General features: G+C 38.2%; 1 protein-coding gene across 1 annotated transcript in view; it reads left to right on the top strand.

Annotated features, from left to right (window-relative positions):
- Positions 1 to 14,683, top strand: part of LOC150094293 (uncharacterized) — a 180,414-nt gene that overhangs the window by 98,024 nt on the left and 67,707 nt on the right. Inside the window, exon 6 of the mRNA XM_090412435.1 lies at positions 5,502 to 5,600. Within this exon, the coding sequence (XP_090268561.1) occupies positions 5,502 to 5,600 (99 nt within the window). The remainder of the gene's footprint in view (positions 1 to 5,501; positions 5,601 to 14,683) is intronic.

Below are 14,683 nucleotides of genomic sequence, written 5' to 3'. Positions count from 1 at the left end.
CTTAGCAAAGGTGGAGCAAGCTCCGTCACTATCCTTAATATTTTCTCATAATGTAAAACACAGCTCCTAGGAGATGTATTACTGTTTTACATTATGAGGAGAGGTCACTACCCAGACCGGTTTCGACCTTTATTGAGGTCTCATCAGTGAGTAAATAGACCTGGAATACCAAGGTTTAAGTGAACCGAACTTACATATACCCCTACTAACGAATTGCCAGACCGGTGTACCGACATATTCTTATTACTATGATAAAGAGCCAAGAGGCTATTTTTCTGGCGGCGTAAATTAAGTTAAGAGGATAATGAATCCCTCATTATTTTATTTTAAAGCCGGATACAAAACTTGGAGATCGAAATCTAAGAGTTTCATGCCGAAGAACTATCGCTGAGTCCAAGCGTAAATCAACACCTGGGTAGTACAACACTAGTGCAACTGGTAGCAAAGGTGGAGCAAGATCAGTCACTATCCTTAATATTTTCTCATAATGTATTATGAGAAATATTTTCTCATAATAATATTAAGGATAGTGACAGAGCTTGCCTTTGCTATGAGTTGCCCTAGTGTTGTACTACTACCCAGGTGTTGACTTACGCTTGGACTCGCCGATAGTTCTTCGGCATGAAACTCTTAGATTTCGATAGATTTCGTATCCGGCTTTAAAATAAAATAATGAGGGATTTATTATCCCCTTAACTTAATTTATGCTGCCGGAAAAATAGCCTCTTGGCTCTTTATCATAGTAATAATAATATATGGGTACACCAGTCTGGCAATTCGTTAGTAGGGATATATGTAAGTTTGGTTCATTTAACCTTGGTATTCCAGGTCTACCTATTCACTGATGAGACCGCAATAAAGGTCGAAACCAGTCTGGGTAGTGACCTCTCCTCATAATATAAAACTGTAATACATCTCCTAGGAGCTGCATTTTACATTATGAGAAAATATTAAGGAGAGTGATGGAGCTTGCTCCACCTTTGCTACGAGTTGCCCTAGTGTTGTACTGCCCAGGTGTTGACTTAAGCTTGGACTCGCTGATTATTCTTCAGCATGAAACTCTTAGATTTTGATAGATTTCAATCTTCGAGTTTCGTATCTGGCTTTAAAATAAAATAATGAGGAATTTATTATCCCCTTAACTTAATACTACAGTATATTATTATATTAGGAATAAATTGAGAATGTTCAAAATGGCAAGTGAATTAATATTTCAGTTGTGTATGAGAAATGGTGCACACTCTTTTTAAAGACTATGAAAAAGACATGTATGGTGGTTCACTTAAATGTATTTAGACATAGTTGTCTAGAGAAAGTAATAGTTAGTTAGTTAGAAAAGAATGTATAGAACAGAGAAATTAGCTGTTAAGATGGAATTAGGTAAGTGTGTGCAGAGACAGCCTTGAGGCAAGTCATATTAAGAATGGGAAGGATCAAAAAATGCTGAATGTAGTATGTCAGGTCACTTATTAGGATCCTTAATTGGTTCACAGTTTGCATTATAATTTTATTCAGATCTAATTTTAATGCTAGAAATGGGCAGACAGGAGTATTATTAAGGGGGGGAGATTTCAATCTTACTGGGAGGTCTTGTTCAGCCATTAACACGTTCGCTGCCACGCTACTTTGGCATAGTCTGTTCCCGTATGCCGAGCAATTTCACTTCTTATACTATCTATGAGAATACACAGTTTTGATGCTAGCTCCACAAGCCAAGCATTTTCACTTCTTCAAGGTCAGTACAGTAATCTCATTGCCGGCGGGAAGCGTCATATGAGTATATTCGTAGCTGACTTGTGTAGCTGGTTTACCAACTACGAGTATGCTCGTAGTTGGCAGCGAACGTGTTAACTTGTTTATCATAGTGAACCGTAAACTTTCCTCCTCTTCCCCAACATTTATGACATATTCTAACAATAAAATGTGTCACCCATTCACTACTTTTCATATAACTAATCTACTCCTACTCCCTTCTTAACCATGGTTTTACCCAACTTTCATAAATGGTCTCTTGTTATCCTCATTACATGTACGAGGATTGTTCGATACATCTGTGCAAAAATAAAGAAAACATAATTTTTTTGAAACAAACATTTTTTATTTTTCAACATAGTCTCCTTTGAGGTCCATAGAAACTTAGTCCAATGATGCTAGAGTTTTTTGATCCCATCCCTTCCATATAGTATGATTTGTTCAACTCTTCATAATAGGCAGTTGTTTCGGCAATCACCTCATCGTTTGATGAAAATCTCTTTCCTGCCAGCCATTTTTTCATGTTTGGACACAGATAGTTGTCCGAGGGAGCCAAACCTGGAAAGTAAGGGGGGGGATGCGAAAGAACTTCGTAGCATAAATCAAACAATTTTGCGGTCATCACAATTGCAAAAGAGTGAGTGGGTGCATTATCGTGGTGAAAAAGAATCATCCTTTTCACCAAGTGTGGTTGTTTTTCCTTTATTTCATTATTTAAACGATCCAGCAAAGATGCATAATACACTCCGGTAATTGTTTTGCCCTTTTCCAAGAAGTCTATGAAGATTGTGCCACAAGCATCCCAGAAGACAGTGGCCATAACCTTTCCTGCTGATAGAATAGTTTTCGCTTTCTTTGGTGCAGATTCTTTGGCGCTTCCAACCCATTGTTTTGACTGTTCCTTGGTCTCAGGCTGGTAGTAATGAATCCATGTTTCATCCACTGTTACAAAACGATGCAAAAATTCCTCTGGATTCCATTGAAACAGCTTCAAGCTGTCCTTGCAACAGTTCAGACGTTGACGCTTTTGATCCAGTGTGAGCAAACGTAGCACCCATCTTGCGGATAGTTTTCTCATATGTAAATGTTCATATAAAATATTATGTACTCAATCATTTGAGATGCCCACAGCCTTATCAATTTCAAGCACCTTCACTCTTCTATCATCAATCACCATATCATGGATTTTTTCAATAATTTCTGGAGTAGTGACCTAAACAGGGCATCCAGAACGTTCTGCGTCACCTGTGCTCATATGGCCACTTTGAAAGTTATTAAACCACTTGTAAACTGTTCTAATCGAAGGTGCAGACTCACCATAATGTTTATCAAGCTTTGCTTTGGTTTCCTGAGCCGTTTTACCTTTCAAAAAGTAATGTTTAATCACTACACGAAATTCTTTCTCATCCATTTTTCACAATGTACTTAATCGATTCAAATGAACGCCAAACACAGAGTAATAGATCTATCTGACTGTAACTTAGTGTGTGATCCTCCAACAGTTGCCAGCAATTAAAAATTACCTTGATACATACTGTGGTGGCATCTCTTAGACTTTGCATGGACTTATCAAACAGCCCTCGTATAATCCCTTCCATAGTAATACTATAAATTTCCGTCACCAGCTTAAATTTTCCTTTTCACATTATTTCAATTTTGCTGAAGTAATGATTTGATATTAATATGAAAATTGAGGTATTGTGATTCAATTTGTGCATTAGTGATACTAGGAATGATCTGAGGTGGAATATCCAAGTGTTTGCTGATAATACTAAACTGGGATGGCAACAGTAAATAAATTGATTGTTACCGTCCTTTTTTTTTGTACTATTGCAAGTTATTTATTATTCTGTTCAGTCTTGTAGAGCATCAAGTTATGTATCTTGGACTGGGAAATGCTATGCATTACATTGATGGAATTGCACTATTATAGATTTAGAAGTGATGATGAATAGGGAGTGAGTTGAAGTTCAGGGGATATGCTGCAAAAGAGGAAATACCAATACAAGGATTAGATGTTGCAAAGTACTGTCCAGTATAGATAAGAAAGCTAGCAACTTTCTTGTCTATATACCTGTTGGTATGTTTGCATCCAGCTAAGAAAAGGGGAAAAAAAAAAAACACTAGAAAATTTTCCAAAAATCTTTTCCTAATTAAAATTCATTTTTTTATTTATATTGTGTCGTGTCTTCTATTTCTATACTACTTATGAATTAGCAATCATTGCAGATGCTCAGTCATAGGTCATATGCGATGCGTAGTGTGTATTCTCAAATTGTCTACTCAACTCGGGCTCCCCCCCCCCCCCCCCCCCAAGATTAAATCCTGAGTGCGCTACTGCTATAGAGGTATTATTAATTACCTTATTCTAACAGAAGGAGGGTTAGTGGAGTGTTTCTTAATGCAAGTGCTGAGTTCTGCCTTCTCAGGGTAGAGAATCAAGATGGAAATGGTACTTATGACTCTGAAACTATATTATGAAGGTAGAGGCAGACAAAACAGGATATGTAGTGGGATGAGACTGGAGGTTTGGAAATATAGATGGTAATGAGTAGAAAATGTTCAGGCAAATTTTTTTTTTTTTTTTTCTATATTAAGGCAAATGGATTTCTGGAATTCTTGAGTCTTGACTTGGAGGATAAATAAGGCATGCAGAAGTATTGAGGAGAGGAAGGAATTTGGATGGAGAGAATTCAGCATTTGGTGAAGGTGACATTTCTGTGCTCTCTATGAGGTTAGTTAGTTTTTGGGTTGCTAGATTTGCTGAGATACATGAAAGAGAGAGATATGACAAAAACATGAGTATAGAATAGAATAGATACAAAACAAATTGCAAATACATGTCTGGAGGGTACAGAATAAGGGTTTACTCCTGTAAGTTGAGAAACAGAGAAAGTTTCAAGCACACAGTCAGTGAATGAGTTTAAAGAGAGCATGATAGGTATTGTGTGAATGTTTAGTATGGCTCCTATAATGAGTTCGTCCGTCCTGGGTAGGAGTCCATAGAGTTTTCCACATACTGAACCATATGGTTATGATTGCAATAACTCAACCATATATACATGCCTTTCATGGCCACACTTTAAGCTTTCAATTTCATCATTTTTTATGTTTTAAAGGCTATGATCGTTTTTTTTTTTTTCACTGAAATGTACTTCATATTTGGAAGCAACTTTTTTTGGACCATATATATCATATTATTTTCTTATATCAAGATTTTTGTTCACTCATTCCTTGTATTAACATCCGTGTTATTGTTTCAACTTAACTGTTGCTAAGCACTTTAGCCCTGCCCATAAAATGCTTAACTCCACCTAATATGAACCTTCATAATTTTTGACTGTGTTTAATGAGTATAGGTGAATGCATTGTTATTATTATTATAGGCTACCCCATGGAGTCCTTAGACTTATTGAGAAAGTCATAAGCATCATGCCAAGCACTGTTCAGCATTATGCCAAGTACAATGTTTAATTTCTGACTTCTATAAACAAATGAATAATAGAAGCCCATTGCCCATTAGATTTATTATTTGTAAATATTGTCTTTGGAAATCAAATATCTTTAATTACATTTTATTTCTTACCTTGAACATGTATTACATAAAAAACATAAAGTATTTTGATGACCTAAAATACTGTTATGCTAAACCATATGTACCATTTACTTATCAGATTAATAGTTTATGTGTGGATATGTGTATTTTAATTGACAGTGCTTTTCTTTTTTTTCCCTCATTCTCATTTTAGTATGGAGATACACCTTTGCATACTTCAGCTAGATATGGCCATGCTGGTGTGCTACGAATTCTCATCAGTGCTTTTTGTCATGTTAGTGAAATGAACAAGGTAAGAAAAATTAAATGGATTCAACAAATTATTCTATTGTAAAAAAAAATATTCTGATGTGAAAAGTTTGTCTAATCCTCTGGATTTCTTCTCTTCGAAATTCAAGTTTTTTGTCCTGTAAACTCAAGAGAATTGACCATAGAATTCAAACACTATTTCAGACAATAAAATATTGTGTTAGGATTAGGGTCTATGAGATTATTAATATTGTATGGGCACCTCCATGAAGTCCAAATATGCATCACAGGAGACCCAAACTATTGACAAAATATATGATTATTATTATTATTACCCAAAACCCCATGGAGTCAAAGACTTGTTTAGGTCCTTTTATCAAACACACAGCTCATCATACTGTGCTTTAAACACACTCAAATTTTCTGCAGACACCACACTCTCAAGCAAGGCATTCCAATCATTTACAACTCTGCATGAAAAAAACCTGCTTCTCACTCCCCTACTCACACCCTCCTTATACAGCTTTCAGGGATGACCTCTGGTTCTCCCCTGATCTCCCACTATTTTTTGTAGAACCTCTCCATCATTGATCCTATAACAACCGCTTAATAACTTGAAGGTCTCTATCATATCTCCTCCTCCTGTCCACCAGAATCTGCATCTTGCTTCTTCTCAATCTTTCCTCATACTTGACATTCCAGAGGTTAGAAACTACCTTAGTCAGTCGTCTCTGGACCCTTTTCAACATCTCTTCATCCTTCGATGAACAGATGTTAGAAAGGGTCCAGAGGCAACTTGAAAACCTTGCCTGAAAACCAGGTTACCAAACCTGGGCACAATAGTCAATGTGTGGCCTAATCAAAGCCTTATACAATGGAATGAGAATCTCCCTACTTCTCCAAGTCAATGTCCTCCGCATCTTTCCCAGAAGCCTTTGTGTTGTCTTCACAATTTTGGCTATGTCTCCCCTAAAATTTCAGATCCTTATCCACTATCACCCCCAGATCTCTTATTTCCTCCACCTCCGACAATATATCCTCACCAAGCATAAATTCTGCATGCCATTTTTGTTTTCCAAATTTTAAAACCTTACATTTTGCAACATTGAACTCGCATCCCCATTCCTGTGCCCAATCACTCAATTTATTCAAGTCTTCTTGTAAGACCTCAACATCTTCTCTACTCTTCATGGTTCGTCTCAACTTTGTATCATCTGCAAACAACTGAATATCTCCATCCAAATCTTCACCAATATAATTAATATACAAGTTAAACAACAATGGCCCTAAAACAGACCCCTGTGGCACTCCACTAGTGACTTTCTTTTCCTGGATATCGCTCCCCCATACACAACTTTTTGATACCTATCAGATAGCTAGTCTCCAAACCAGTGCACCAATCTAATATCCAACCCCATCCACTCCAGTTTGATTATCAACTTATCATGCGGTAATCTATCAAAAGCCTTTGCAAAATCTAAGTATATTTCTGTGTATCCTTCTCCTCTGTCCAAGGAATCAGTCACTTTATTGTAATAAGTAAGTATATTACTAAAACATGACCTCCCTTTAGCAAATCCATGCTATCCATCAAAGGTAATACTATTGTTGTCAACCCAATTCTGGCTCCTAGTTCTCACAAGCTTCTCCAACAACTTAACTACAACACCTGACACACAGATAAGCCTATAGTTTGATGCTTGAATTCTATCACCTCCTTTATGAAGTGACACAATCTTGCCCTCCTTCCACTCCTTAGGAACATGACCGAGTGCAAGACTCGGCATCCTTGACATATTAAAAAAGTATGTCAAGGCCAGCTTCAACTCCATGGCACATTCCTTCAGAATACGTGGTGATATATTAGCAAGTCCCACAGCCTTATTTACATCTAGTTTGCTCAACTCCCCATACACCTCTTGCTCACTTACAGTCAGTGTCTCTTTTCCATCATCAACTGCTCTTAATCTCTGCATAAAGTCTCCTTCACAAGATTGAAAGACCTTTATGAACTGCTCATTAAGTATTTCCACCACACCTTCTGCAACAGCTGTCTTTATATACTATTTTCTCCAATCAATGTCATCCTTCCATAATCATTCTTTCTTTTGCTGGCTACATATTGAAAGAACTCCTTAGGATTATTTTTGGCTTCATTAGCTAACTGCTATTCATACCTCTCTTTAGTTACCTTCACCAACTTGCCTGGTCTTTGTAGTCCTCATGGAATTGGTTATTTTCACTTCTCTTATGCTGCCTCCATAATGCCCTTTTTCTCTGTATCGCATGCTTAATCTCTTTATTCATCCATTTCACACCTACCTTATTTAACCTTCTCACCCTTGGAATACATTTAGACATTGCATCTACTAGATAGTTTTTGAAAATCCCCCAAGCTGCATTGATCTCTTTTCCAGCTAACTCCTCATTCCATGCTACACCTGCAAGCTGTTTCCTGAGCTCTTCATAATCACCCCCCCCCCTTTTAGTTCCACATATACCCTTTTCTTACATAGGTCCACACACACACACTGCTCGCAACCACCCAGGTAATCACCTCATGTTCACTCTCACCAATTGGTGGGTGATTTGACACTTCATTTATAATTAGATCCTCTGATGAAATGACCAAATCGAAGACCCTCAATCCTCATGTGTCCTCTATTACATACTGTCTGATGTAGTTAACCCTCAAAAACTCAAGAAACTCATTTTCTTTACTTCCAGTTGCTATCTCATCATTCCAGTCTATATTGCCAATATTAAAATTGCCTTATTTGCTTGGCTAATTTGATTATATATTTCATAGTCACTGCCATCCACATTTCCTGGTCTGTAACAACATCCAACCAAGTATTTGATTCCATTCACCTCTATCTCACACCATACTGCCTCAAAACCACTGGCACAATTTCCTTCTTGCATCTCTACTTTGTATGGACATAACTCTTTCTCTATCATCAATATTCCTCCCCCATCCCTTTTTATCCCTTCTATCCTTACGAAACACATCATATCCTTCCATCTCTTTTTTTGGGTGAACAGACTCAATTAGTGCAACCATTTCATCTGCCTTGTTTCTCACACTTCTAGCATTTGTATATAAACAACAGCTCATTCCTGGATCTACAGCTAGTTACACTGATAACACTCATTCGATGCGATCTCTCCATGCTCGATCGGGGCCATTTCCCTTTCTGCTTATTCATTTTAGAACCCTCTTCAATTCCAGCTGTTTCCTCTTGATCCCAGGTCATTCCATTCCTTTCCTGTCTACACATGCTCTCACATCCTCTTGGAGCATCCACCTTTCTCACGCTGTGTACCCCTGTCCACCCTGAGCCTCCCCGTTTCCCTGTTCATCTTGCACACCCATTCTCTCATTTTCCATACTCATGCCACTTACTCATCATAACCACCTCTTCAATTTCTCCTGTCATACTCTCCTGCTCTTCCACATCACTTCCCACTCAATCTGTTTCATTCTCTATACTCACTTCTCTACCTTCCAGCAACAGTCTCTCCAAATGACTCACACCATAACCACTCAAATGCAGTCCATCACTCCCATACAGTTCACTATGTCCTTCAAACTCATTCCACACATTAACAAATTGTGCTCCCCTCTCCTCACACATTTCAGCCAACATAGCATTCAAAATTCTTGCTCTCTGCCGCATCTCACCACAGTCATACCTAGGCAACACGCTTACTACCCTTCCTGTCACAATATTCTCTTTTATCCGTCTAAGCAGCCTCCCGATATCCATTCTGACGTGCTCTTTGTCCTCTGTCAAGTCATTTGTACCTATTAAAACCATCAACTTCTTCGCTCGCTCCCTCCTCATATCCAATTTTGCCTATTTACCTACTCATTTTATCACCTGGAAAACATTCCTCGTGCATCCTCTTATCCAGCACACCTTTAATAATGGACTCACCATACAATGACACTCGCTCGTCTTTCATTAACTCTTTCGTACCTACTTGATTTGTTTTATCACTCTGCATCCATTTCATCTCTTGCCTTGTCTAACCCAATTCAACTTTCGAATCTCATGTTACATTCTCTCTATCATTCAATCTTTCTAATTTTTGAACTCTTGACTCCCACTTCACACTTTCACTCTCATTCATCCTTTTGAGTTTTTGTACTTTCGGTCCATGCGTCCAATTTTCACTTTCATTCATTCTTTCCATTTTTCCCACTTTCGATCCTTTCGTAACGCTATTTCCGGTTTCTTTCATTCTCTCAATTTTGTTTCCTTCCACCACATTCATCTTGCTTTCGTTCTTTTCACCATCCATTATGGTTTTCAAATCGCTTGTTTTCTTTTTCAATGCTTTCTTAACAATTTTGCCTTTCTTTCACACCATGCTTCTCTTTCGAACAAGCACTCATTCTTCCCACGATATTCTCGCTACTAACACTTTCTGTCATCAAATTCATATTAGCTCATCAAATCCTTGTTTAGCTCACATTTTGCACATACCCTCCTTCCATCAGCCCTAAATGTCCACAAACCATCTATGTAATCAAAAGAATACATGTAGCACACCTCGCTCTTCACGAAGCGGCTGGTCGAAGTTAAAGTCATGCATTAACAAAGCCGCCGCCATCTTTCCTCTTCCTGTTACTACTCTAAGAGCCAAAAACAATGAATTTGTAATCAAGTTTAAGCAAAATATCTCTTACAATAATACTAGTAGTGCACAACTTTTATAGCAGCTCTTACTCAAACAATCACTCATATACAATTAATTATTTCAAGAATAACTTACCTGAATCCAGAGCACTTCTTACACACCGCCGCTACTGTTGTTTCACGAGCACCCTCTCCATATCCCCTCTCGAGCGCCCATATCATAACTCTCCTTGAACCTATTAACAGACAAAGCACTCACAGCTGACTCTGGCGACCCATTCCACTTATTCACAACTTTCCAAGCAAAAAAATCTACTCCACATACTGTTAACCACACAATTTCCAGGGATGACCTCTTGTTCTTGCCCTTCTAGACAAGTGGTGAAACATTTCCCCTGCATCAATCCTATAAAACCCTTTAAGCAACTTAAATGTTTCTATCATATTCCCCCATTTCTTCCTATCAACCAACTTCTACAAACCACACACCCTCAATCTATCCTCACAGGAAACAGTTCACTGACCACTCACCATCTTGGTCGTTCACCTCTGAATATTCTCCACTACTTCCTCATCCCCAGGAGACCCCCAATCTGAGCACAGTAATTCAGATGTGGATGTATCGAGGCCTTATAAAGAGGAATAATAATTTCCTTATCTTTACTTGTTAGTGTGTTCTTCAATAGTGATGTCATCTTATGGGCTACCTTATCAACCTTAACAATATTTTCTCTAAAATTTAACTCTCAGTGAAGAGAGACAGCTCAAATGTGCCGCCATCTCGTGGTCCCTAACTCTAACACAATATATTTAATGTCTGAAATAATGTGGGTTCTACGGTCGATTTTCTTGAGTTTATGGGACAAAAAACCTGAGTTTCCAGGAGGAAAAACCCGCTTGCCCGTGCCAGAGATCAACTAACTCGGGAACCAGTCGAAAAAAGGCTTAGAAAAATTTCCTCTAGTTGGTGACGATTCGAAACCAAGTCTTCCTTCGTGCGGCCAAGCGCCGTGGTGTGCAAACGCCACATCCACTGAGCTACACAGGCAGTAAACCCTACTGTCCATGCCCAAGACTGGCTAACTTGGCTATGGCTGAGTAAGATCCTTGAGCTCCCGTCATCGACGGGAATCAAACCTAGGACACTCCTTCCCCAGGCATATGGTTGCAAAGTGCATAGTCATTAGGCTAACCGCGTGGACAGAACCCACATTATTTCAGACATTAAATATATTGTGTTAGGGTTAGGGACCACGAGATGGCGGCACATTTTTGAGCCGTCTCTCTTCACTGTGCACTGCTTAATTAGTGATAGCCTTGGGCCATCTATCTCTGATTGGTACCAGTGGAGATTGAACTGCCCACTCAGTCTCCAAAAGTTAGATAGGGCTAAATGGCCTCGCCTACTCCCCGTATACGGGAATAAAAAGGCATTAGCTGATTTTTTTTTTGAACTTTAACTCTCTTTTTATCCCCACCCCTAAATGTCTAGCTTCATCTGTTTCCTGAAGTAGAGTTCCATCAATATGGTTCACACGGTTGCAAGAGAGCTTGATAGTGGTGATGAGAGTCTCCCAGAAAACAGGAAGTGTCAAGGTGATGATGAATGGAGTAAGTGTAGAGCAAGTGAGACAATACAAATACCTTGGTAGTATAATACAAGAAAATTGAAAATGTGACATGGAAATAAAAGAAAGAATTAACAAAAAAAATATGCTTTTTAAGAAAGAAAAATTTATTTATCAATAAAATGAATAAAAATTTAAAGAACAGGCTTATCGAGTGTTGTATTTGGAGTAACTTTATATGGATCAGAAACATGGACGATTGGGAAGAAAGAAGTTAAAGACCATAAGACATAGAAAGCATAACTGAATAGAACATGTATTAAGAGGAGATAGCCTACTGAAAAGAATGACAGAAGGGAAAATTGAAGGAAAGCAACCGAGAGGAAGGAGACGATGGAAATGGAAAGTCAGTCACTAATGATGATTTATGATATAATGGGCACAAGAGGATATCAAGAAATGAAGGAGGAAGCAAGAGACAGAGGAAATTGGAGGAAGAGAATTTGCTGAGATATACCATTGGACCTGTCAAGAGACAGAATGCTAATGATGACGATGACTTCAAACTCACAAATTCCCAAATGCCAAACATATCACACTTAGTCACAACCAGCTGAGACTAAAATTTACTTTAAAGTTATAATAAGCAGCAGAATTAGATAAGAAAAATGGCTACACCATGATACTACCAGACTTCACAATTGACAGAATACAGCATGAAAAACTATGACAATAATTGGAGCAAATTTACATTACTATTTCCGGTTATAATGTTGGTAGCATGGATGGGAGGGATGCAGGCTAATAGACAGACACTAGACAGTAATATACATTCAGTATTCCACTCCATACAGTATATGGTATAGTGGAATCTAGGAGAATGAAGGTGACTAGTGGAGCACTTAGGGTTCTATACTAAGGCCACTGCTCTTTAATTTGTGTATTAATGATATAGGGAAAGATTTAAGGGGGGGTATGCAGTTGTTTGATGATGCAAAACTGCTCTAGGAATAGACAGCAATAATTAATGAAGGTGATATAGATATCCTGCAGGATAATTTAAATAAATTGGCATTGTGGGTGAAGAAATTGTCAATTTAATGTTGCAAAATGTAATGTTATGTACTTCAGGTTAAAACATTAAATACTGTACATCACATTGATGGGACAGGATTGCAGGAAACTCATGAGACTAGGGACTTGGGGTTAATGGTGAACTGAGAGTTGAAGTTCAGAGAGCATGTTGCAAAAGTTGGTAAAACAGCTCAAAGGATTATTGGATGCTATAAAACAAAACAACCAATAAAGATAGGGAGGTTATTATCTCTATTTATAAAGTTATGATTTGGCCACATCTTGACAACTGTACACAGATTTGGTCACGTGGGTTTCTTAGGGATCAGGAAGTAGTAGAGAGGATTAAGAGAGAAGTGACTAGGCTGGTGACAGGTCTGTGGAATGCTCCCTATGAGGATAGGTTGAAGGTGTGGGGATTGCAAAGTTTAATTGATAGGCGGCAATGAGGAGACATGATAGACACATATAAGTTATTAAAGGAATTCTATAAGATTGACAGGAAATTTTTGAATAAATGACAAACAGAAAGAAAATCAGGGGTCGCCTGTGGTAGTTGTGCAAGAGTATTCAGACTAGATTTTTGTATGGAGAATGGTGAGTGAGTAGAATGGATATTGCCAGACTTAGTTTTTGAGTGCCCTGACAGTGAATGAGTTTAGAGCGGCATGATAGGTTTTATGCATATAAAAGTTAGTGTAGGTCTTCCACAATATAATAATAATAAATAAAATGAGGTACTATCAAAACTTATCTTCTTTTTTTTTCTTTCATAGCATATTGCAGAACAAGAATTATTATTATCATCATCATCTGATCTCCATGGAGTCAGAGACTCATTGTGGGAGGTACACACTATTTCACACAATGCTCATCCAACCATACCTTAAACTTATTCAATGTATCTACATTCACAACACACGCGGGCAATGCATACCACTCATCAACCACTCTCCATGCAAAGCATGGAGAGTGGTTGATGAGTCCTCCTTATACAGTTTCCAGCAATAGCCTTTTGTTCTGCCTCCCTGTCCATTCTATGAAAGATCTCTTCTATGTTGACCTGATAACAACCCCTAACTAGCTTATATGTCTCAATCATATCTCCCCTCTTCCTCCTATTCATGAGGCTTTGCAACTTACATTCTCTCAATCTGTCCTCTTACTCCACTTTCATAAGACCACTGTCTACCTTTGTGAATCTTCTCTAGACCCTTTCCAACAATTCCTCATCACCATGAAAACCCAGTGACCAAATCTGTGCACAATAATCCATATGAGACTTGATCAAGGCCTTATACAATGGCATCATAACCACTCTATTTCTGCATGTCAGGGTCCTCCACATGATTGCCATTATCCGATGTGACATCTTCACAACTTGTGCAACGTGGCTCCTGAATTTCAGATCCTTGTCCACCATCACTCCTAGACCTCTCATCTCCTCTGCTTCCTTTAAAGTTTCCCCCACCAAGTGTATACTTTTGCATCCCATTGTTGCTAATCAAATTTCAAAACCTTACATAAATTAAAAATGTCAAGAAATTATATTCTTGGTTTAATTCTTTTATCCAAGTGTAAGCAAACAAAGTTTGGTGGCTGAAGTAATTTCTGGACTGGCACAAATTTTGTTTGCTTCAGTCTTGAAATCAAGAGTATTTTTAATACTAAGGTGTGACACCTTTTGGCTACTTGTATATGGAAATATGACTTCTGCATTACTTCAACCTTGGTATAACTTCTGGATCTGGCTCCCACTGATGAGACCTCAATAAAGGTACAAACCGGTCTGGGTAGTGACCCTTCCCATAATTAGTATTATACATGCCCGTAATGAT

The sequence above is a fragment of the Typopeltis vanoorti genome, chromosome 22 (assembly GCF_054136105.1).
Source record: "Typopeltis vanoorti isolate ZY-2024b chromosome 22, IOZ_Tvanoo_1.0, whole genome shotgun sequence".
Taxonomy (NCBI): Eukaryota; Metazoa; Arthropoda; class Arachnida; order Uropygi; family Thelyphonidae; genus Typopeltis; species Typopeltis vanoorti.
Note: the sequence above shows the minus strand (reverse complement) of the source record. Positions and strands in the feature narration are given on the sequence as shown.